Source organism: Chelon labrosus (genome assembly GCF_963514085.1).
Source record: "Chelon labrosus genome assembly, chromosome: 22".
NCBI classification, from domain to species: domain Eukaryota; kingdom Metazoa; phylum Chordata; class Actinopteri; order Mugiliformes; family Mugilidae; genus Chelon; species Chelon labrosus.
This window is the reverse complement of record NC_140355.1, coordinates 16,888,290-16,912,454: the sequence shown is the minus strand read 5'-3', so window position 1 is coordinate 16,912,454 and position 24,165 is coordinate 16,888,290. Positions and strand designations below refer to the sequence as shown.

At 40.5% G+C, this 24,165-nt stretch overlaps 2 protein-coding genes across 6 annotated transcripts; one reads left to right on the top strand and one right to left on the bottom strand.

Moving 5' to 3' along the window:
- Positions 1–1,902: 1,902 nt before the first annotated feature.
- On the bottom strand, positions 1,903–5,337 carry rpl37 (ribosomal protein L37). The gene is made up of 4 exons (XM_084571602.1): positions 5,247–5,337; positions 4,371–4,506; positions 3,647–3,731; positions 1,903–2,014 (listed from the first exon to the last, which is right to left on the bottom strand). Exons 1-4 carry the CDS (start codon positions 5,247–5,249, stop codon positions 1,945–1,947), a joined length of 294 nt encoding a protein of 97 aa, XP_084427728.1. The 5' UTR covers positions 5,250–5,337; the 3' UTR covers positions 1,903–1,944.
- A 1,931-nt stretch (positions 5,338–7,268) lies between these two features.
- On the top strand, positions 7,269–20,755 carry st8sia5 (ST8 alpha-N-acetyl-neuraminide alpha-2,8-sialyltransferase 5). Of its 5 annotated transcripts, none has more exons than XM_084572896.1 (9): positions 7,269–7,671; positions 11,966–12,073; positions 12,422–12,517; positions 16,241–16,333; positions 18,012–18,098; positions 18,391–18,535; positions 18,674–18,786; positions 19,773–19,865; positions 19,980–20,755. In XM_084572896.1, exons 1-9 carry the CDS (start codon positions 7,526–7,528, stop codon positions 20,440–20,442), a joined length of 1,344 nt encoding a protein of 447 aa, XP_084429022.1. In that variant the 5' UTR covers positions 7,269–7,525; the 3' UTR covers positions 20,443–20,755. The 5 variants fall into 5 exon arrangements, with proteins under 5 accessions (XP_084429022.1, XP_084429021.1, XP_084429024.1 ...); XM_084572895.1 differs by having other exon boundaries at positions 17,937–18,098; XM_084572898.1 differs by lacking the exon at positions 12,422–12,517.
- Positions 20,756–24,165: the final 3,410 nt, after the last annotated feature.

The window sequence follows — 24,165 nt, the reverse complement described above, 5'->3', positions numbered from 1 at the left end:
AAGTTAGTATATCCCAAAATTCAATTAAATAAAAGTTGCTATAAAGGTGGTAGCGATTCATTACCGAACTACCTTCACAGCAGGGGAAGTCGCGCTGGCTAATTAGCTAGCGGGCAATGCTAGAAAATTGGTTGAAACAACCAAGATAAAATATAAATAATTACGCTGTGCATATACAAATGAAGACCAGTATAAACATCGCAAAGGGCCTCTGATACAATATAGACAGTTGACAATTCAAAAGAGGTCGATATTTCAGCAACTTACCTCTGGAACAACTCGATGCGCAGCAATGTAAGTGAATAGAGAGCCGAAGTCCCGCCCCCTCTACTTCCGGGTTATGGGACCTATCTTTCGAAAAAATATGAACGGCAGTCTATGGCGAGATCATAATTATTTTCTGGTCCCGATCGAATTGTGGCATGAATTTCACATATGATGTGTGTGGATTTAAAAGATAATTTTTCACGTCAAGAGATAAATTATTTGACGTAAATAAGCTGAACAACATTAGGTTTTGTATGAGATCGCTTAGTGAACTACATCTCTCGTCTGAGAACTATGGCTGTCTCCTTGTTGAGCTTTACCGTCTTCTTCCAGGACGAAGGCAGAAGCATCAAACGAGGTGAAAATCATTATAAATCGGGTCATGTCGAGAGCTGTAGTTACACGAAGGGAGTTTTGGTCGGTTCTGTATGCGCCAGCATGCGGGACTTGTAGTTCGTTTAATTACGTATTTTCCATAGCGTTTTACTGAACTATCTTGCGACAAACTGTGACATTCTTGACATGTAAAATCATTTTTTATTCTGAAAAACAACATATGTATAATCCAAGGCACAAGTCCATCGGGACCAGAAAATAATTTATCTTTCGCCATAGACTGCCGTTCATATTTTTTCGAAAGATAGGTCCCATAACCCGGAAGTAGAGGGGCGGGACTTCGGCACTCTATGAGGTCCAGCGCCCAAATGACAGTGTTAGGAACTAATCCGATTTTCAAATCCCGGAAGTAGGCGGTTAAAAGCGCCGCCATTTTTTTTTTTTTCAACGGAGGTCTATGGGAGTGTCGCAACTCTCTCTCTCTATGGCTCTGGTGTCAAGTGCCTGTACTTTGTTGCTGCAACTGTGAAATTTCCCAGTTTTGGATTAATAAAGCATCTTTCCACTTTAAAAAGGATTTTCATACACTTCCTTTTGAAAATATGTTTGTCTCTGCATGTCACACAAAATTTCTATATAGCCCAACTTTTAAAAGTATCAAAATATCAACAAAATGGTCCCCCTCCCCTTTCTTTGACACATTTAGGAGTTTCTTGGTTCGCTAAAACATCAATCTTTTTGACACTAAATGTAGTAAGATTGAGTGCTTGTTGTTTTGACTGCCACGGAGGAATTGAAGCATCTTGGCTGGTTCCTGTGTACAACATTAACGTAATATGTTCCAGTCGATACCCCAAGACGTTTATCCAGACGCCTCAATTGAATACTTACACCCGAAATGATAGCCCACAGGAGACTCCTACACACACACCTGTCAGTAAACAGACGCTCAAAGTATCCCTTCAGGAATATCCCCGATATCTCAAACTATTTCACTGAATCATCTGCTTAAATTTAAGGACTGCCACCACATTTTTAAACCCAGATTGTTTCAAAATAAGTTTTAAATTCAAGTAATCCCATGGATCCATAGACTGGATCTCACAAAACACTGACACACTTCTGAAAACCTTTTAGTTCAGGCTCTTAGTTTTGACACTTTATTTTTTTACAAATGAACCAAGTGGAAATAAATTCACCCTGTGCATGTTAATCTACTGATAACAATTATGAACCCCAGTCTTCAGTTAACACTGGACAGACAGTAAGGCTTTAAAGATCAAGAGAAAAGTCTGAAGCTCCTGTTTAACATCACATTTATTTTAACCAAAAATGTGTCTTTTAGGATGAGCTGGAGGCGGCCACTGCAGCGCGTCTGGGTTTGGGGGTGGTGCCTTCCCGGAAACCATTCCTGGAAATAAAAGACAACAAGGGTGATGATGCAGTTGACATATTGCATTAATATGACTCAGAGGCAACCTTAGTAAACAAGCTACTAGGTTTGTTCCTCTACGACATTAACATCACACATTTATTCACTAAGGATAAAAGCTTTACTTTACTCCCAAATGTCTGGTTGTGGGCTGATGACAGCTTGGGCTTTCTAACAAATATTTATTTCTCCTTGTTTGGATGGAAAGATAAACTACAAGTATGTGGCACCCTGGCACAAATGACACACTTTTATTAATTTGTGTGCATTTCAATGAAGAAAAATGACCCAGAAGCAGCACAGCACTGACAAATAGCAGATGGCTGAGGTCTGATCATGATAAATTCATTTTTTCAAAGCAGATATTTTGACCTGCTTGTCGTTTACCTGTGCCAGGGGCAAGTGTTCATTTAACTGACAAAGTTCACCCACATACCCTGTCAAAAGAATCTAATGGTCAACCTGATTATATACATATATACAGCAAATTTACCATATTAAAAGTTATTTAACTAGTGGCAGACATCAGCTTTTACAAGTCTCATCACAGAACTATGTTAGAGTAAATGGTAAACTGAAAGCACTTTTGGTTTTTGATGGTTATTAGTTCTTGTGTGACCAACTTCAGTGTATTTTATATAGACATAACAAGGCTGCAAATACAAAAGGTACTCCAAACTATCCCAACTTGCCCCATTGATCTAAATAAGTAGTAGCCTGTATCACTGTTTTGTCTTACAATGACGCTTACCTCAGAGAAAACACTGATATCACATTTGAATTCATTTGTTCAGACATTTATTTTTCACCATCACTGGTAAGCGTCACTGACGGGTCAAACAGGACTACACGGGCTGCTAAGAACTATCGTACTTATCAAAGCACCACAACTGATCAAGAAGCCTACCCTCTATACAGCTATGAATCTTAAGTATCTGCTCAGTTCTCTACTGCAAAACCACCAAGGCAGAATACTGTGGCTGGATCATGTTTCCACATGTATTTAGTTTATAGCATTCTGTTTATGCAGTCTCTTCAAAGCTGTGGTGTTGCGTGCTTTTAGTTCCACTGTAAAACTAGTTCAGGAATGACATCTTGTACTTATTGGTGCATAAAGTATTTTACTGAAAACATAACAGGAGCGCCGACAAGTCAATAATCATAGTGTTTGTTATAGAACATTTCAATCCAACATATAACCATCTACCGTCACAGTTGAACTATAACAAACCGGGGTAAAACGTAAATAGCAGCATCTTTCCAGCAGATAAAAGGTGGAGGAGTCTTGCTTATGTTCCCTGATGGAAGTATGTCAACACAAGTCACTAAAAGATCCGATGTTTGAAGTTCAAGGAGATGAATCCATTTGTTTACTAGAGTCAGGTTTACAAAAAGTGTTTATCGTCAACAATTTGTGATTTCCAGCTCACAAACTAACACTGAGGACTTACTAGATGTTTAACCAAGACATGGAACTGATGCCAAGGCTAAATCCTGGAGCTCAGTAACCCAGAACCCCACACAACCCTTACGAGTCAATTACAGACAAATAACTAGCGGCACATCTAGAATCGATTTTAAACGTAGCCGAGCATTCTCACTACATCTCACCTGAATCTGCGGTAGACGACCTTCAGGTGTCTCAGACGGCCGGTTCCAGTGGTGTTCCTCCTCTTGGCCTTAGCGCTCCAGTTGTCTGCAAAACAAACCTCTTCATTAGTATAAGAGCTCTGGCCGTGCACATCTGTGCTGGATAATGTACCAACTGTGTCTGGTTAGAAACACTTAGAATAAATAGTCTGTCATGTTGTTACAGTTAAAGAGTGCTTCTTCTTGCTCTGATGATTTGTGGTTAAGTTTGTAGCTCGTTTGAAAGACTTGTTGTTCCATCTGCACTCGCTCCCCAGTTTATCAGGTACAGTAATGAATACGAATGCAATCTTATACAAAAGTCCTGCAGTAAATCTCCTTTATGGATGTTATGTTTAGTTTATGTTGAAACAGCATGGATGCAGTTTGTGCTGCTGTTAAAACTGCATGGAACAAAATACAAAAGCCTTGGCCACTGACTAAAATACGGTCAAAATAATGAAAGCAAAACAATATTTTACTACAAACTGCAGCTTTAAATGAAAACACGTGAATGAACAACTGAATTACTTTTTACCATATTCTTCAGAAGGCTAATATTCAGCACACGGCTTCCATATTAGGATGCATTTGGTTCTACAAGTGTACCTAATGAACTGGCAAATTACTTTCCTGGGTCAGCCTCACATGTCCATGCAACACTTTGAACAAAATGACAGTGTTTTAGCATCTTCAGGTCACTTACACTTTCTCTTGCGCTTCTCGGGGTAGCCACACTTGCCGCAGGAGGACTTCTGCAGATGGTAGGCCTTGGAGCCACAGCGACGGCACAGAGTGTGCGTCTTGTTTCGGCGCTTACCGAAAGATGATGTCCCCTTCGTCTGAGAGGGAGGCAAAGAGACCAGAGATCAGGACAACTCAAACTAACACATTAGATGACGCTACCATCAGGTTAAAGCTTGGTCTTGTCTCAGTTAAGAAGTAGGAATCACAGTAAGTCATATGTTCAGACATTTGTATTTATAACATCACTGACAAGACTTCAGCTCAAGTGGCAGTCAACAAAGCTTCATGCTGCATGTAAGGGGTGCAATAAATGAACCTTAGTGCTTCAGAGTTAGTCGTACTATTAAAGTGCGTGATAATATTCACGATCAGAAGCAAAAACACGCTAAAAAACAGTTGTGTACTGACAGTGTGTACACTTGAAGTTAACACACTACACTCAGTAGCTAGCTAGCTATGCTAACATTTGCGGAGAGCTAGTTAGCCACTTAGCTAGCGAATAACATAAACTGAATTATAATCACAACAATCAGTCTAAATAATTTAACTGATGTACCCAAAGATTTCCGAGTAGTGTTATTTTTATTTAGTGGTGTTCCGGGTATAAAGAGTTCATTCAATACGCTGCACCTCAATGCTAATAGCAGCACAGAGATGCTAGATGAATGCGACAGAAAACAGCGTTAATTTTATTAAAATGAAGATTCATCTCAAAAATGCTTCATCCGAACAATGAACATTTTTATTCCACATCGAAACACCAACAGTTTGTGGCAGATAATCAACACATTAACCAGATGTCAAGAGATTTCTTTCCGCCAGCGTTGCTTCTTACCATTTTCGTCCGGTGGCGATGGGAAAAGAGACCGGAAGAGGAGCTCGCGCCGCATCAAATTACATCCGTGCTGCTTCCTGTGTAACAGTCAAACGGGCCCCCCCAACGGAACCTTTTGACTTGTTTCAAAGGGGCGAAAAAGTCATCCGCGAAGGTGAAATACGTTTTATTTGTTCAACTTAATCTTCTCTGAAACGTGTTTAAAATAAAAATAATTAATTAATTAGAGGTCTATTTATTTCCATATAATATGTTTACTGTTTTTGGACAATACAAATTACTTACTGCCTGTGCATCTTTATTTTACAGCATCTAAACAACATAGCCTTTTTTAATTTAGCCAACACAAATCAATTTAGCATATATTCATACTCATAGATTGTGACAAACTATACACATTATATATACACTATACACACAATACTGTAGACATTTATGTACAGATATACAAACACAAATGTTTATGTCACTTTTTTTTAACTTGTTGCATACTCTGAGTAGTGGCAGAAAAAAATAACACAGGTTTACAGTTTTAATGTGCTGATATCTGTAAATCTGTAAGTCATGATTCTTGGCATCAAGAGCACTAATCAAAGTCTCTTGCATGCATCTTTGGGGAGATAAACTGGGCAAGTGGACGAACCCCGAAGGCAAACACGGATCAAACTAGAGCCGGAGGGACTACATGTCCCATCTGGCTTGGCTGGAAGCATCCCAAAAGCTACAGGCCTTGGCTTCCATAAAGGTCGCCCGGGCTCTCTCCGCTGGCACTATGACCTGAATTCAGATAAACAACCAATGGATGGTGACTGAAAGAATAAGAAATATGTCAAATGCAGTGTTTTCATCTAAGTTATATGGTGCAGTTAGGGTTGAGGGTGGGGGCAGATACAGATAACGGTGTTTCCATTAATTATTCGGTCAAGAAACAAAATATACTCAAGTTCATCCATAATTTGATGTTGAAAGGTGGATTAATGTACCAAACTGGGAACAAAGCTTGCAGTAACTGACAGTAAAGAGACAATTTAATCAACCAGTCAAGTTGTAAATAATTTACAGCAAACGCAGTAAACATGAGTCACTTTGGCATCCCTGGTTCAGATCCATGGACGTCTATATCTGAACAGCCACTGGGCTTCTTCACACATCCACACATAAAACGCTGATGCTTGTAAAAGTTTTAATTGAGAGGCTAAGCAACCGAAACTTTACCAGATGGGCTTTGATTATATGATCCAAAAATAGCTAGTTATTCTCTCCGTTGCTCAAAAAGACCTTTTGTCGTTGTCAGGGGTTTTACTCTAGGCCACAACACCAGGATTCAGATTAACTTGATGCTGTGGTTTTAAAATTTCAGACACTGAAACAATCCTTTTGAAATAAAACAATGAGACAAGGAAGACCTCAGCAAAATGAACTTTTAATATTATACTAAAATTAGTTAGAACCAGTGATCATGGTTAAAAAACAGCTCATTACCATGATGCTAAAAATCACGTCAAAGACTGACAATTACATTTTTAAACCCAAATGATGTGCACTTTCCAGTTCGGTGGCAGACATTGGTAGGTTTTGCAAGCTCATTGAGGTCAGGTGAACTGGCCGGTTGTAGATGTTGCTGGTGCGCAGGTGCATCCTTGAATAGCAGACCATGACCTTGGGTTTTGGCTGAGTAAGGAGCATCTGAATGAAACGCTGCGCGCCCCCGGCTGCCAGGCTGAGAAAAGGCGCATCCTCCTGCTTTTGCATTTCGGTCACGCAGCTTTGCTCAGATTTGAGATGGAGCATGAGGGATGTGCTTTTCATCTCGTCCACCTGCCGCCAGTAATTTGACGGGATAAATCGCGCTTAACGTCGATGCCTTTGCTTTATCTGATTTATCGTTTCGGGATTAGTCTCGGGTTTATAGCGTTGTGAGCGCGTACATTTGGACAGTCTGCGATGTCTGCATCCGACCGAGCTGCAGCACCTTGTTTAGGCGACTAGGCAGAAAATCTCTAGGGACCTTTCGTGTTTTTCTACCCATCCGTTTGCGAAATATATAAGAATATCGGAGTTATTTTGGAATTGGACGCTGGGCTATTAATAGTTTTAGATCACACTGCATAAATTGCGATGCTTAACATCCGCAACGAATGATGATGTGGACACATGGTAGAAAAATAGCCTAGAAAGGTGGTGGACGATGTCCGATCCAGTGGGAACAAGACACCTGAGATCCTGGTCCTGAATGCAGTGGAGAGAGACACCTTACCGGGTGTCACCGCCAGCCCTGGATGCTGCGCCGAAGAATGGGATACTCCGACCCGTCGTCGGGTAAAGATATACTCGGCAATAGGTCTCTTTGTTTCATATTTATTTGCGCATTTGGACTCGTCACACTTTTACAACAGATTCTCTATGGCAAAAACTACATTAAGAGGTAAGTGTGGGTTCTTTCTCGTTGGTCGTCTTTAATAGATAATTAGATCGCAGGCCTGCCTGTGTGTAACAGAGATTTACGCACTGTAAGGATAATATTAACCCACAAAAAAAAGCATGCATCCATAGCCACTTTGACTTTGAATTTATGACTGAATGATAAAAAGGCAAAACGTGAATGATAAACTGAATCTGTATTTCGTGCATATGGGAGTGATCTGGATGAGCTTACATGTGGAGACGCATGGGGAAAACAACCTTTAGTGGCTGGAAAGAACAATAGCAATTAACCATCCATCTTTTTTTCCCAGTGGCATAGAAACAGTTTCCATTGGATTTGTTTTGATATTTTTCTGAAAATGCAGCATCACATTCATACCATACACAGTGCTTTCGGCTGTGTATGGTAATGTTTTCCCTTTCGTTTTCCAAAGATCTTTATTTGATTTTCTGTTTCAGCCTTCTTGACTGGTGGTAGCCTACATCTTACAGAGGCATCAGATTATCATGTGTACGCTACTGCAGCTGATGATGATTGCAACATGTTAAAGATGATGTGTATTTCTTGCTGGTCCCTGATAAATAAATCATTCTCACCATGTGTGCACTTAAGCAGCCACTGCGGTGCCAGGTTTTATAATACCTCTGCAACAGTGCTTTAGCTCTCTGACACAGGCTCTCGAGCTGGACCCTGCTTGGTAGTCTACCTTATAAACCCATTTGAAGACCGATCGCCAAATTGCAGGCCCCTTTTCTTTACATTCTGAGCAAAATTCCTCATGAGACGAGCAGATGCGGAGAAGCTGGGATGTTTGATCTTTAGGTGGTTTGATAAAAATCTCATGAAGAACACAAAATCTCACTTGAAAATGTTTTTACCCCCCCACCTCCAGATATTTTAACAAACAGCACATGTATGCTTGCCTGAAAGCAAACATACATGTGCTGCAGTCTGAAAGCTCTCCCACAGCTATCCCCTCCCCTGCCACCCTGCTGGGCTGGTGTAATGATACTCAGTGTGGATTCATGGCATCCTGACGTCTGCAGCGAGATGCATGAATCCGAACCTGACACACACGCCTCCCTTCGCCCTCACTTTGCTCCTAGCACTCAGCCTAGGAGAGAGGGGGGAACAAGCCACATAACAGAAACCAGTGGGCTCGGCGGCGGCCATTTTGCTACAGTCTGTCTGCACACACACCTCAGAACAAGTGGGGGAGACGGAGACGGCCAGAATGAGTGCGTTTGCGTGTGTGTGTGTGTGTAAAAGCCAAGGGAGAGAGAGGAAGACGAGAGGGAAGACGTCATCTTATGACATCTCCCCAAGCATAAACAATCACAAGTCGCCATCCACATGGGTACGACCACACCCAGCCTTTTCCCCTACTAATCCCAGACCTGAGAACACACTGGCAGACGTTTATCATGTTCTTGTGTATTTCAGGGACTTCATATATCTAACAACTATATGAATTAACCGAGGCATCCAGGCTAAAAAAGGGTGCAGAGGAGACATTTAGGTGCTTAAGCGAAATCTGAGATCAATCATTGCTCTTAAACCAACTGGCTTTGTGACTGCATTCTTCCCAAAAGGGCAGGGTTTTAAGTGAGCCACGTTATTGTGTCACATGAATCTGCTCTCGGCCTGCCTTCGATGACATCAGGACGAAGTTGTGGAGAGAGAGATGGAGAGAGAGAGTAGGATTGTAAAATGGCAGCACAGATTGGAAAGAGGGACCTTATTAAATGGTCAGAACGAGAGGCACACGACTGTGAAGGATTAATTCTACTTGACTCAAAGAACAAATACTCCCTGCTAGAAAGAAGGCTGGAATCAGTTATTACTTTGATTAATTAATAAATCTTTAGTATAAAATGTGAGAAAACTTTAAAATGTGTCTTCTTGAGGCTAAGGTGAAGTCTGTTGGCGTTGCAGATTCAATTCACAGTGATAGAAAGCAAAGAACCCAAAAAAACTGCCATAAAAATCATAGCTTGTTCTGAAGACTGTCATTTTTCTGAACCTTTCTTGATGCATTATGGAAGTCTGGCTATCCACGTTTCACAAATGGATGGAATTGTGCACGAATATATTGATTCTAGTAGCAAGTCAAGGCATTTACAACGTGTTAAAATTGAATACAGACAGCAAGTAAAGTGATTAGAGGAGAGACTGAATCCCCAGTCGTTGAATTTCCTGTTTGGTACAAAGATCTTAATGGCGGGTCTGGATCAATACTCCCGTCCTTCCATCAGTCAAAGAACCCAGTAGTATAAAAGGCCTTCCTACGTTTGGGTGCCATTGCCTGCCGTGCGTGCCTGAGGGTAGAAACAGAGCACATTAGCGCTGCAGAGTAACTTGCGCTTGTTGTTTGTCTACTAATGCTTAAGATTACTGTCTGGACTGTGCTCGTAATTGAGTCGGCAAGAGACAAATGGACTCCTAGTGTTTGAATTCAACGTATTAAACTGGTCCGGAAGTCAGAAGTAGTCGCGTGAGACTGAGGGTTAATTTCTGTGGCTCCAATATTGGAAAATATCAATCTTCACCAATCATTTTCAATCAAGCCCCATTAGGCATGATGTTAGATAATGGCAACTAAATAGTTCTGATTTGATTAGCTTTCGTCGTACTTTGGATGAACACCCTAAAGGCACAAGTGTCTCTGATTTTACTGTGTTCAGTTCTGCAGCTGGTTAGAGCGCTATGGAGATGTTGAAGTGGCACTCAGAGAAGCAAAAGTTCGGTGCTGAAAGCTTGATCGCATAATGCACCCAGAAAGGCTCTCTGGGTTCAATTTCCCTGCTGAAATTAGCTCAACACCCACGGAGCACTCACAGAAATGATTCACACGCTCGAATACTTGCATAATAATCAGCCAGACAATAGGGGAAAGTTGTACGCCCACTGATATTTGGATATATGGACAGTGAAACTCGAATAACTTGAACGTCAAACCTCTTGAAAATACCAAAACCGGTATATCTAAAGCCTTCTCTGTGCCATGGAGCAATGTGTATTCAGAACTGTACCCCACTGTTATAATAATGGTGCTGTCATTACCAGCGAAGCACCGAATCTGCAGCTGAAACCAGACAAAACAAATAGACGGTTTCCTCCCGTGTGAGCGCTGGAAACTAAAGTGATGAGTAATTAACGATCTTTAAATAAAAGTTTGCCTTCAACTGGAGCCAATGGTCTTTTGGCTGAAGGCCACAGAGGAGCAGGAGAACTCTTTGAGTCGTTGGTTTTGGTCTTTTCAAGTCATTTCAATTTAACAATGCGTATTGTCTCAAAATGATTTACAAAACCCGGCCAAGCACAAAGGCAACGGGCGGCAAGAAAAAGCTTCCTTTTAACAGGAAGAAACCTTCTAGCTCACATGCCGGGGCCTATCTGCTTGAGGCTGGCTGGGTAGAGACAGAAAAAGAGATAATGTCAATAAATCATTGAAATTTTTGGGGGATATAAACAACACAGAGAATATGGTTTGTGATTTCCTTTAATTAAACAGACCTTAAACTTTTCCTTGAGGAAATCCAACCCAAAGCCCAAGCTAGCCTCCAGCTGCTTTGTTCAGGTTGCATTTATAACATCCTTGAGTTGTGAAGGCTACGAAGGGCTACGAAGCTCCTGCACCAAGTGGCTTCCCTCTGATAACTTCCCTGTGATGGTAAAATCCAACCAGAATCTTGTTGACACGTATGATGTTTTTTTAAAATGTTCAGCAGTCAAAGTTGAGACCCATTAGGCTACCGCCCATGTGTTGGGTTCACAGACTTTGTTTTCTCTGGCTGGAACGATGGTATAATTTGGCGCCTTTAAACCAGCTACAGAGCAGCCTGACAAATGTTTTGGCATCTCTTGCTAAATAGTAATTTGACATTCACGGCAAATTGGCTCTGATTATTGTTCCTCCTTAAATCACCGCGACTTTAATACATTGACTTACAGGTCTTAACGCTTGGTGCGAGCCAGTTTTGCAGAGTGGGAATGTTTGAATCACACTCAGGACAGTGGCATCAGCCCAGCAGAACATAAATTAACCATTCAAACCATGGTGGTGTCATCAACTAAAAACTCATTCTAACCACGTTTGGTGTCGTACTTTGACTGTTTTTCCCTTGAGCCAAAATGCTGGTCTCCACTCCCCCGCTCAATGTACATGTGTATGCGTGAGAGCGCGTGAGTGCGACAAGTCTTGTGAATGAACACATGGGCTTGCCAGTTTGTGCTTGACGTTTGCAGGGCGAGGACAATAAATCCCAAATAAACTGACTCATTCTCTTACTAGTGCGCAACAGTTTAGCCGACTCAAAGGGGACGAGACAGGAAATTGGACCGGTCCCGTCAATTTCTCGGATGACGGATCTCTGAAGCCGGCCAGAAATGGAAGGAAAAGGTACCTTTCCAGCGTGACTGACTGCACAACACCTCTGAGAAAAGACAGTGTGTGTGTGTGTTTGCGAGAGAGAGAGAGAGAGAAAGATAGAGTGAAAGAGAACACAAGTTTCAGATCCATCATAGTGACGACCCAGCCCTGCATGCGTGGACTGGGCCGCTGATAACGCCCATGAGTCTTCCTCAGATGCTGTAGAAAGAACACAAGCCGCAGCACATTTGACACTTTTTTTCTTCTTCTACTTGTTTTTTATAAATCTGCAGCTTAAGGGAGTTTAGCAGGGGGTGGTGGTGTCACAGGACTACATCACATAATTAACTCTAACTTAACCTATCTGCATGTTGACAGATGTTTCCGTCAGAATTTTCAGCCAGATTCACAGATCTCCGTAATAGTCACACCCTGCCTAGCCGATATTAAGAAGAACAAAAAACGCTCTCAAAGGTAGGCCAGTTTGAAGGCATTTATTAGTATTTTCACAGAAACCCAAGAATGCCTCTTTCTTTTTCATTAGTCTCAAAGGTATAAGAGCTCATATTTTTTTCAGTGGTGGTTGCACTTCAGGTTTGCTCTTGCATGTTGTCTGATCCCGTCCACCTCGACCCTCCCCCCAGATCCCTAAACCCCCATCCCCGCCTCCAGAAGCTGGTTGAACCACGGTCTCCTGTTGATGTACTGGCTTCTCCTTGTACCTCTGTGTCCCATCCAGCACCCATCTCCAAATGCCTTGTCCTGCTCAACCTGTGTCTCATGTGTTCTGCACAGCTCTGTGTTTATGCCATGTACATAGTGTGGACACGTCTCTCTGCTCCCCCTATCTCCCCTTCTCACATCTGCATTGTCTCTCTCTGCGACCTGGATTCCCCCCCTTTTTTTACACTTTAATTTCCTCGTTTACAAGAAGACAGGAATGAGCCAGATTTTCTCCCTCAAGCTCCAAATCCTCATTTCACCAAACGATATCTGTGCTAAAATGCTGGTCGCTCCTTCTCATCTCGGATTGGCTTTGGACCAGCATTGTACTGGTAATCTAAGATGCCATGAGAGACGAAATTCATCTCATTAGAGTGAATTATTGTCTTGCTTTTAGAACTGAACCGAGAACACTTGCAAAGGTTTCATCATCTTAGCTAAAACAAATCTCTCCGATTTGCCAAATACGTATTATGTAAGACAGACGCTCCTCTCAGTGTAACCTCAGAAATACACTGCATCATCAGGTGGATGTAGACAACCAGTTTCATCGTTCCTTATTTGTACAGTTTCACCCAGCATCTTGTTCCTTTGATGCATCCCTTTATTTTTATTTATTTATTTTTTTTATTGCCATTATATCTTCTTCATCTCATTTACCTCCACAGCTACAGGTAATATGTTGAAGTCGTGTCCATCTTTCAAAGCACCACACTCCATCTAATACCTGACAAATACCAACATTTACATTTTAATAAATACACACTACGGTTCCTGCCTAGTCCCCCTCATGTTCCCCAAAGCACTAATCACCTAACTTAAAATATACCATGTACTGTACATCAGAGCTTTTCAAATTTCAGATGGCGCTCGGATGGGGTATATTGCTGCAGAGATCCCGCTGCAACAGTAGTCAAGCACATTCCCCCCCAACAAATGCTCTATGAATCATTCAGGCTGCCAGAAAGAGAGAAGTTTGTCAGTTTTGTGGCTCATTGCCCAAAACACAGCAGGAAAAATATGGTCCGGGGCTGAAGAGAACAACCCTCCGGGGGTTGAGACTGTTTTACAGCTGGATCATTTGGCAAATGTACAACTTTGATGTACTTTTTACATCTTTAGTATCTATTTAAATTGTATGTGCATTCAATGTGAAAAAAGTACTGAAGGATATTATTTAAATGGACAACAACTACTTAATGTAATAAAAATGAAGAGATAGTTTTAAAGGGGAACTACTGTTTTTTACAACCTGGACCTTATTTCTGGCATAACATATGATCGTTTACTCACCCATATAACTTTTGTGTCATTTGTAGACACTCGGGAGATATTTAGATCTGAGTATATCCATATAGTGGGAGTGACTGGGGCACCGAAAGGCAGCCTCTAAATAATGCATTATCTGCTGCAAAATTAATTAATTTCAACAATATTTTGTTATCGTACACTAGTGCTATTCCTCGTTAAGCCCGGAGTTACCTGTTATCATTATCCGGGGTCTGTAGATTGACCTACAGACCCCGGATGATGTCTTCTGACCTGGGTGATGTCATCTCTGATCGCCGCACGCATCCGCAATGGTCGGCTTGTTTACCTGTAATGGTTAGATCAATCTACAGACCCCGGATGATGATAACAGGTAGCTCCGGACTCAGTGGGGAATGGCACTAGTGTATCATAACAAAATATTGGTGAAATGAAAAAGTTTCACGGCAGATAATGCGTTATTTAGTGGCTGCGTTTCGGTGCCCCAGTCACTCCCACTATATGGATATATGCAGATCTAAATATCTCCCGATTGACTACAAATGACACAAAAGTTATATGGGTGAGTAAACAATCGTATTTTAAGCCAGAAATAAAGTCCAGGTTGTAAAAAAACAGTAGTTCCCCTTTAAGCATGCACATAAATAACCTTTTGATTTAACTTGATCTAACACCTTTTTAAACACAAGTTTGATTTTGACTCAAGTAAGGGAAGGATTTAAATCAGTTGGCGATATAAAATTGTAAAAGCATACTTAGCACATGACACTGAATTTAAAAACTATCACTAAAGCAATACTGTTTACCTTTTGCTGAACAGTGGCCACTGTGGCCAAACATGTGAATTACAAGATGATCAAACATTGAATTTGTCGTCAGTCGACTTCTTTAAAGCTAATATTACGGTTATCTGTGTCATGCTAAAATCTATCTAAGCCGTCATAAAGTAACCTCAACTGCAGTCACAAAGAGACATAAGGTTGCGATAATCGAGGCCGTCGCAGCAAAAATGCAAATTTAACTGAACAAGATGTGGAATTGGAGTCCCCATTTATTATGCAATACTCTGACAAGCAGAAAGCAAGTCCAAACTTTAGCGTATACCCACTCCTAACCCAGTGATCAAGCCAAACTGCTTCATAAATGACCACTGCATAACACAGTTGCGCCACATTGCACCGGTGGTTCCAATTCCGCCGTCGTCAGCCTCCATAACCACCTCCACCCCATCCCAGAGCGCATACACACACAGATTTTTGCCCAGACTGCACTCTGATCGCATGTAAATGAAATGCTTTGCTGCAAGAAAAAGAGACATCAGTGCACGGGTAAATGGTAATTTATTGACATCTCCGTTTAAAGTGCACAACCGGCACGAATCCTTCCAGCCTTCTCTGCAGCGGTACTATCCAGCAAAGCCCACCACACACCACTGTAGTGAAGACATTATGTTTGTGTGCTTTTTGGTTAATGTTGCCATTTCAGTGTGACAACTGTTTCATACGTGTCCAAAAAAAAAAGAATGAATTGCAGTTTAAAAGATTTCAGAAATTCCAAAAATCTTGGTCGTTGCCGCCTCCATGTTATGATTATTTCTTTGCATGATGCACTGGTCTATGTGTCTATGTTGACAAAATAAGTCACGTATTGCAGCCTGACAGAACTGACAGTCACTTATAAAAGCACACACTCTCATCCACCAGATGCTACACTTCTACAGCCACCCAATCCACCATTTAGCTCAGCAATGCACTGAAATTAACCCCCTTTCCATTTTGAACTCTTTTCACTTTCTCTTCTAAGTTAAAATACAGCATGCTTATACGCACATTTTACGTTTAACACCAGCACTACACCATGTAAATTCTCATCACACCTAATTAAATTCAGTGTCACATTGGTTTAGACTAAGATGTAACAGAATCTGGTGCAAGTGTCAAGTAAACAGTATGTTAATAATCCTGTTTGTGACGCCTAAAATCAGTTGCATCACTTCTGTCATTTGTCATTCCACAGTGCTCTACTGATAACATTAGACATTTTAAAGAAAATATGAAATCTTTTTTCTTTATTGTGTCCTTTTAATACACTGCTACATATAGTATTTATATGTTCAGTTTTATCTAGGCAGTTTGTTGTTGACTGTGTTGATTCTCTTGTGCGTGGAGAGGTGTAGGCAGAGGATGACTGTGTTTATCCCTCCAGGTATCTCGAAAACTATGACGGCTCTTTTGAGTACAACTCCACAGCATGCAGGGAGCTCAGGCAGGAGATTATGGACGTCAAGGTCCTGACAATGTAAGTGTTTGTTTGTGACGTTAGCCCTCAACTGTGGTGGACCGCTTTATATAGATTAAAAATTTCTTTCTCAAGGAATTAATTAAAGGTCTGTTGAAACCAATATGATCCTAAAAAATATTAGACAATAGCTGTAAAAATTTTACTCAACCAACCTCACTTACTCCCAGTGTAACATGAGAAGAAAATAGTGTAAAGAAACGAATGTGACCCCGGTAACGACCACAAGCCACAGCATGTTGCTCTGACAATAAAGCCACAGGTGTTGCTGAAGTTTTGACCTCTGCAGCTTTTAAAAATGTGCCTGTGGAAATTGAAAAAATTATTTTTCTGTGAGTGAGGCCGTAGGATTTTCTTTAAATGTCCAAAAAGGACTAGCAGAGAGAATGCAACAAGCTAAATGCTAACGTCAGCGCTCTAACACGCTCACACACTCAGGCTTAGAGCTGATGTTTAGCAGGTGCAGCGTTTCTTGTGTTCCTCGTCGTAGTGCAGTACATTCGTGTGCCAATATTTGCTAACAAGGCACAAAGTTGCTGCTGCTGAGTTTTTGATCGAGAGGCAAAGTACTGGACCACTACATCTTATCCTGTGGGTAACGTGACAGTTTGTTCCAAATTTCCAGACATTTTAGTCAACCTCCCTCTAATGCTCGAGGCAAATAGATCACAGATGATTGATCGATCTTCTAGAGACCATAAAAGCCTGCACAGCTGTAAATAGAAGCTGTTTTGGTCTGGAGAAATGTAGTAAAATCCACACACAGACATTATAGAAAGGGCTAATGAACAGGATTGGTAGAGGCTAGGCATTAGCAGTTGAGCCGAATTGATACTGTGACCATGCATAAATTTGACAACTACTGAATGAAGTAACTTCGCTTGGTTGTTTTTTTTTTTTTAATATTATCATTAAGGGATTAAGTGGGAGACACCGTGTTGATTTAATAAAGAGCAAGTTGTCTACTAAAGGTCCCAAAAAAGCTGGAAGCCTGAAGTAAAACTGAAGCAGAGGAGCCCTTAAATCTTTCAGACGCCACATAACATTCCTTTTATAGCCAGCACTTTACAGCTGAGTTGTTGCGCTAATCTTTTATTGTCAGTTTCACGGCAGCACACTATAAATAACACATTTTCACATTGTGCAGTGTGTTATTGGTCAGATTCATTACACTCATCGCCGAGCCAGCTACGCCAACGGCAATCTGAGAAGCATTTCCCCCTCTTGTGTGAATATGAACATTGTCCAGTGACCCTTTGTACGCGTCCCTCGGGCCGTCGAACTTTATTGTCTGGCTCATTCTGGGCGCTCGACAAAGCGGCCTTGAGCCACGCTGGCTGTGGCAGCGAACAGCTGCTGTCACTCTGCCAGCCAGCGCAATAATGACCCAGGCCTTCTTCCCGGAGCAAATCGCACCGCGCAATCATCTCAAAGGAGGTGTCATTTCAAGGACAGCTATTTCCAGACATGCTTGATGAAGCCACAGTCTTTCTGTTAATGGGTCTAGATCCATCAGTAGGACCATCACAGAGTAACCGCTGCAATTTCTGCCCCACCTTGTGTGTCCTTTTTATGATGTTTCTTCAATTTACTACCCCTGTAGAAACATGGTTAATCGGAAAAAACATGGACAAGGGTATCCTTCCTCATACCACAAGTCTCTCTGCCTGTCTGCCAGGGTGAAAACCTCAGACCTGTTTGAGAGATGGCGAAACCTGCAGGTGTGTAGGTGGGAGCAGAACAAGGAGGAGAGCAACAACTTCAAGTAAGTTGTTAAACATAGCACATTTTAAGACTGTGCATATTTTGTTTTTCAAGTCTCCATTTCGGAACTGCTTTTCTTGACGCATTTGGAGTCTAAAATGGCAAAAAAAAAGACCCCAACATTTAGAATTTCACAGAAGGGTTACTTTGTGCATTATTCAATCTGTGACAAATTATCCAAGATTACCAATCCAAGCGCATTGCTGGACTTTTATAACTGTAGGTCTGACAATCTTTAGGAGGCATTTGTGATTAAACACTAAGTTTTACTTTTCTTTGGCGTCCACCTGAAGGATGTCTCTGTCTCGATGCTGCAATGCTCCTTCCTTTCTGTTCACCACCAAGAGGAATACCCCTGCAGGGACCAAGCTGAGGTACGAGGTGGACACCAGTGGTATCCTTCCCATTACCACCGAGGTCTTTAAGATGTTCCCGGATGTGAGTTGGTCACCGTTTTAAGAGCGTTTGCTTTGTCTCTGACTTTACTGTTTTATTCAACCATTGGCGTGACACTGAGGGTCTGTGCTGCCTGTCTGTCTGTCTGACATTAACACACCACGTGTCTGTTTTATCCAGGATATGCCGTACTCCAAATCGCAGTACAAGAAATGTGCTGTCATTGGAAATGGCGGCATCATCAAGAACAGCAAATGTGGGAAGGAAATTGACTCTGCAGATTTTGTTTTCAGGTATACAGGATTATTAGCCAGTCCAGTCTTTATATATTTTAGGGCTGCATAATCACGATTATTTTGTGTTCAATTCATATGATTATAATAACATATTTGTGCCGTACACAGATATGTACATGCACGGACAGTAATTGTAATGCCAATCCAAATAAATGAGCACAGACTGACTATACAACAACAGCTAAGTGGGTAATTTAGCTTCTGTTTACACCATGAGTGTGTTAAAACAATGCTAATGAAGTGTTCAGGCAGTGAAGGTCTCTTACAGTCGAGGCTACAAGTCAGATCTGATATTTTATTTATTTTATTGTCTGTTTAGCTGTTTAACAAGAGGGTAGATGTATATTGTGTTGTTAAATGTAAAGTAAATTGTTGAATTCATGGATTAACGGTTGATGGGTAACAGTTGCTAATGGAAAAAGAGCTAGCTAAAGTTTATAGATAAACAGCTCCCCTTTTGACATAATTAGTTAACTTAAACCGTTGTAAATGTTTAGTCAAACCAAAAAAGACTTTTAGGATGATTTATAATGCCATATATAATAATAACAATTATTATTATTTACAATGGCCTTCATAAAACTGGGTTGAGCTATCAAGCAAGTCATGCTAACATTGGCATTGTGCGTTTGTAACAGCAGGCAAAGTCACTGTAATCATGACCTTACACTTCAATTCTTGCATTTGAGGTTTTAAAACACAGACTCTATGCTTTAAACCTTTTAACAGCTTGCTCCATGCCCCATGCACACAGCTTAAAAGAATCAAATCTGAATCTTTCAATGCTGTTTTTGTCAAGCTACGTTTGCTAACCTGTTAACTGGATAATTTCTTCTCTTTTGCGCAATTTTAGCTGCAAGTTGGGTTAAATTTACTGTAGAAGCAGAACTCCTGATCACAACTCTTTGTAATATCTCACCAGAATGTGTGTCGTGAAAAATAAAATAAAATGTTAACTTTTGTTTTGTTTTTGTTTTTTACAGATGCAACATACCACCTATTAATGAGAAGTACTCGGCAGATGTTGGCACTAAAACAGATCTGGTGACAATAAACCCAAGCATTATTACTGAGAGGTACTGTTAATATTGGTCTGAGAGAGAGGTTGTATCCCTTTATCGCTTTGTCTGCTTCTGTCTGCAGTCCTTTTCTGGAATGGCTTTTGTCATATGCTTTGCATTTCTCTGAAGATTTCAGAAGCTAGAAAAGTGGCGGCGACCATTCTACGAAGTCCTGCAGAATTACGAGAACTCCTCGGTGGTGCTGCCCGCATTCTACAACACCCGCAACACCGACGTATCTTTCAGAGTCAAGTACATGCTGGATGACTTTGACTCCCAGAGAGGCGTGTTCTTCTTCCACCCGCAGTACCTGCTGAACGTGCAGCGTTTCTGGGCGGTGCAGGGCGTCCGGGCCAAGCGGCTCAGCAGCGGCCTGATGCTGGTGACGGCCGCCTTAGAGATGTGCGAGGAGGTCCACCTCTACGGTTTCTGGGCGTTTCCCATGAACCCCTCTGGCATCTTCATCACTCACCACTACTATGATAACGTCAAGCCACGGCCTGGCTTTCACGCAATGCCCCATGAAATTTTCAACTTCATCCACATGCATTCACGTGGGATCCTCAACGTCCACACAGGGCAGTGTACGTGATTCCTCAACCCTCTGCTTTAAAGTGTGAGCTCCACATTTGCCCTTTGTTTTCTTCATTTTTTTAAGCAGTTCCACCTGTTTTATTTCTTCCCTAGTTACACAGAAAGTTAGCTTTGGGAGCGCACATTTTCGATTATTAATTCAACTACATTGCTTGCCATCATATTTCTTTTTCCAACACGTACCTTAAGTTTGTTACGTAGCCAATCAAATTGCTATGGTTATGTCTGACCGTAGGATGCTTGTTTTTAATGTGAAAAGTGGTCTTCATAGTGATGTTGTTTCTGTGAAGTTTTCTAGTGGCTCTGCTGTACAGAGGTGTTGTTTTCTACTCAGTCGCACAGATATTTACGCTGAAACGGGGCTGCAGTGGGTGTCTTTGTGCCCCCCTCACTCCTCCTCTCTTCTTCTTTCTTTGTATCTCCGACACTCTGTGGGTGTGGCAGCTTTTAATGTTTGTGTAAAACAAAGCCTGAACCTTGATATTAAGCGAATACTTAAAAGAACATGAAAAAGGGTGAAATTGTAACAACCAGTTGTCTACTTTTGTAATCTACTGTATTTCCTAGTCACTGGATTTACTGGGTGAATATGTAAAACACTTATTGAAATGGCCTGTTTTCAGCGGCCTACTTTCTCCCATTTAAAAATGATCCTTTTTGGTGAGGAACAAAGAAATTTCTTTTTCTGCTTGTCGTAATTTTGGACAAAAGCCTGATAAATATTTTACAACGACACACAACTCAAACAAAACTTCCAAGCCCATCCAATTTGTAAAGCAACATAGCACTGTTGAGCAACTCAGTCTCTTGCTGTCATTCATGTCTTAAGCCATATTGCCTTATGAGGTATCAAACCCCTCTGTATGATATGCAATGCACCCATGTGTTTTGCTTATCTACAAGTACATTAACATCAAACTAAAATCTCGGTTTGTCTCTTGAATTAAAGGATGTTTAACACTTGCTAAGGTATAGAAATTCATGTGCAGTTCTCAGCTTGTATTCTATTGGAATTACTCCCTGTAAACTCCATTCATAACTATGTAATGCTCTGCATGACTTTACTCTATACTTGGCTTTGTGTGTGCCTGCTTTAAAGATCACTGAAATATGTTTACACGTAAGCCTCTGCCGTGAACCTCTAGGTCACGGCGCTTTTGGAGATGTACACACGAACCTTTTCACAGAACGATAAATGCATAATGTGGTTCTCATTGATTATGGATGCAAGAATGAAGATGGTTGCTGCCCCCTGTGTGAAATGCTATGACACATTCGTTACTACTGCATTATTTCACCTTCAGCTTTGACCTGTGAACGTTCAGTTTGCACTCAATGAAAGCGTTGTGCATTAACCCAGTGGAAAGCTGTTTATTTAGTTTTGTACAGCACAGACTTTTTTAAGAGACTGTAAATTAATTTAGTCACTCCTCTGTTCGTGCTTGGCCGCACGCTTTCCCATTATTTTATTTTGCACTTGAAGGATGCATTGCTATGACTATGCTGTTTCTGTCATCATTTATGAGTTCAGCAAACATGTACACCAAAAATGTTTGGCCTAACCACAAAATTAGAAAAGTTTAAAAAAAAATAAAAGTTGTACAGTCACAGTCGAGAATGGAAATGGAGGGGAACTGGTCTGTGTAGTGAACGAAGTAATACTGTATGTGACACAGTGCTTCTTAACTGACTCTGGATCATTCTTTATACTGGTACTGTGTTTGTAAATAAACTTGTTTGGATTTTCGCACTTGTCTGTTCGTGAATATTTATTAATTTAAGTGGGGAACCACACTGTGGCATGTGTGTAATAAAAGAAGTTTGCGAAAGGTAATAGCAATCATGGAAAAGTTACTTTAAGCTTAATGGATGAAAAATAGTGGAGAAAAAGTAAGCTAGCTATAAAATTGCAGTAAAATGAAGTGGTAAGCAATGTAATTTAATCAATTATCTTTAACACTGAAATGCTTAGATAGCTAAAAGATTAATTTTACATGATAAACAGTTGCTAGATTAGTTTGCTAACAGTTGCTAATGGAAGAGGAGCTACCTAAAATGTATGGATAAACAGATACCTGATCATAAACACCCAGGTAAATAATGCTTAATCTCTTAAGCATTATCTAAAATCTAAAAACAGGTAGCTAGTTCAACTGAATACATAAATAAAGAGTTTAAATTGTATGAACTAGTAAAAAGTTTAGCTTTACACGATAAACAGTTAGCAATGGTTGGTTAGCTAACAGTCGCTAATCAGAATCAGCTTTTCTGGCCAAGTGTGCATTTATAAACAAATTCCTTAAGTCTTAGTTTAAATAATTGATAATTTATCATACAATTAGGTAGGCTAGTCCAACAAAATTATACAAATAAAGAGTTTGAATTGTTAGCTAGCTAAAACTTTAGTTTTACATAATCCATAAAACGTTCATATATTAGTTAGCTAACAGTTGCTATTCGAAAATGATCTAGCTAAAATGTGTGGTCTTAGTTTAACAAAGCTAATAAATACTTAATTATTAATAACTGGATAAACGCTTAACCCCTTCAAACAGATAGCTACCTCAACTAAAAACTATATAAAAACGGGTTTTAATTGTTAGCTAACAAAACGTTGCTAGGTGGAGCAGTTGATGCTATCCGCTAGCTAAAACTCTGTGCATAAGTATCTGTTAAAAGTACATCATTAGCCAATGGATATACATATAATTAGCTCAGTGTAACACAAAAATATTTTAAATGATAAGCTACATAGATAAGATTTGGAGAAACTGTTGAAACAATTGGCTAGCTGAAAGTTAACATCTTAAACTGTTGTTTAAAAGTAGAAATAATTAGGTAAATGTGACAACTGATAGCCAGTTTAGCTTAAATATATGGTTGAACAGTTTAAATAGTTAGCTAAAAAATAATATAGAGACTTGGAATGATTTTAATTAAAGTATTTTTTATATTATAGCATTTATTTTAAATTTAAAATCCATTCAAATAAAGGCATGTGGAGAATGAAGATTTTGGCAGCGCTGAAGTTACTTGGGTTAATCTAGCAGGAAACACAACGATGATGTTCAAATCATTTCTGTTTGATTAACACTAACTTTCATTAGCATCAGGAGTATTAAGATACTGAAGCTGGACCTTCAGTACATGACTGACTGATTCCCTGGGCGGCTATGATTTAACTCCCAAGAAAAAAGTGGAAAAGCTAGTTCAGGTAAGAGACTGGGATAAATTGCAGGATTATCTGATCTTATTATTTACATGAAGTTACTGCTTATTTAAATGCAATGGAAGAAAGCAAGACAGGAACACAATGAATACAAAACACCTGATGATATTACAAGTACTACTACCACCACCACCTTTATATTCAGGGCCTGCTTCTTCACTGGTAATGAGGTTTGACTCTGCTTGTCTTCCCCTGGTTGAGTAATCTGATGTTGAAAGATCAATATGACCAAACTCTGCCCTTACCCTTGATGCCGACATTATCAGGTGTCAGATAGCAGCAGTGAGGCTAATGGGATGATTTGGCTCGTAGTCAGGTGCAGATTTGTATGCAAAATGTGCACAGAGGAAGGTGTTCTATTATAAAACAGCAGGTTTACAGGTTTTGTGAATTAAAGATGAAATATAGTTGGGTTTTTTTAGCGAGCAGGTATTTGAACACAGCCAGGGTAGTTATTATGCTAAGCTAAATTATCTTGCTTCAAACATAGAT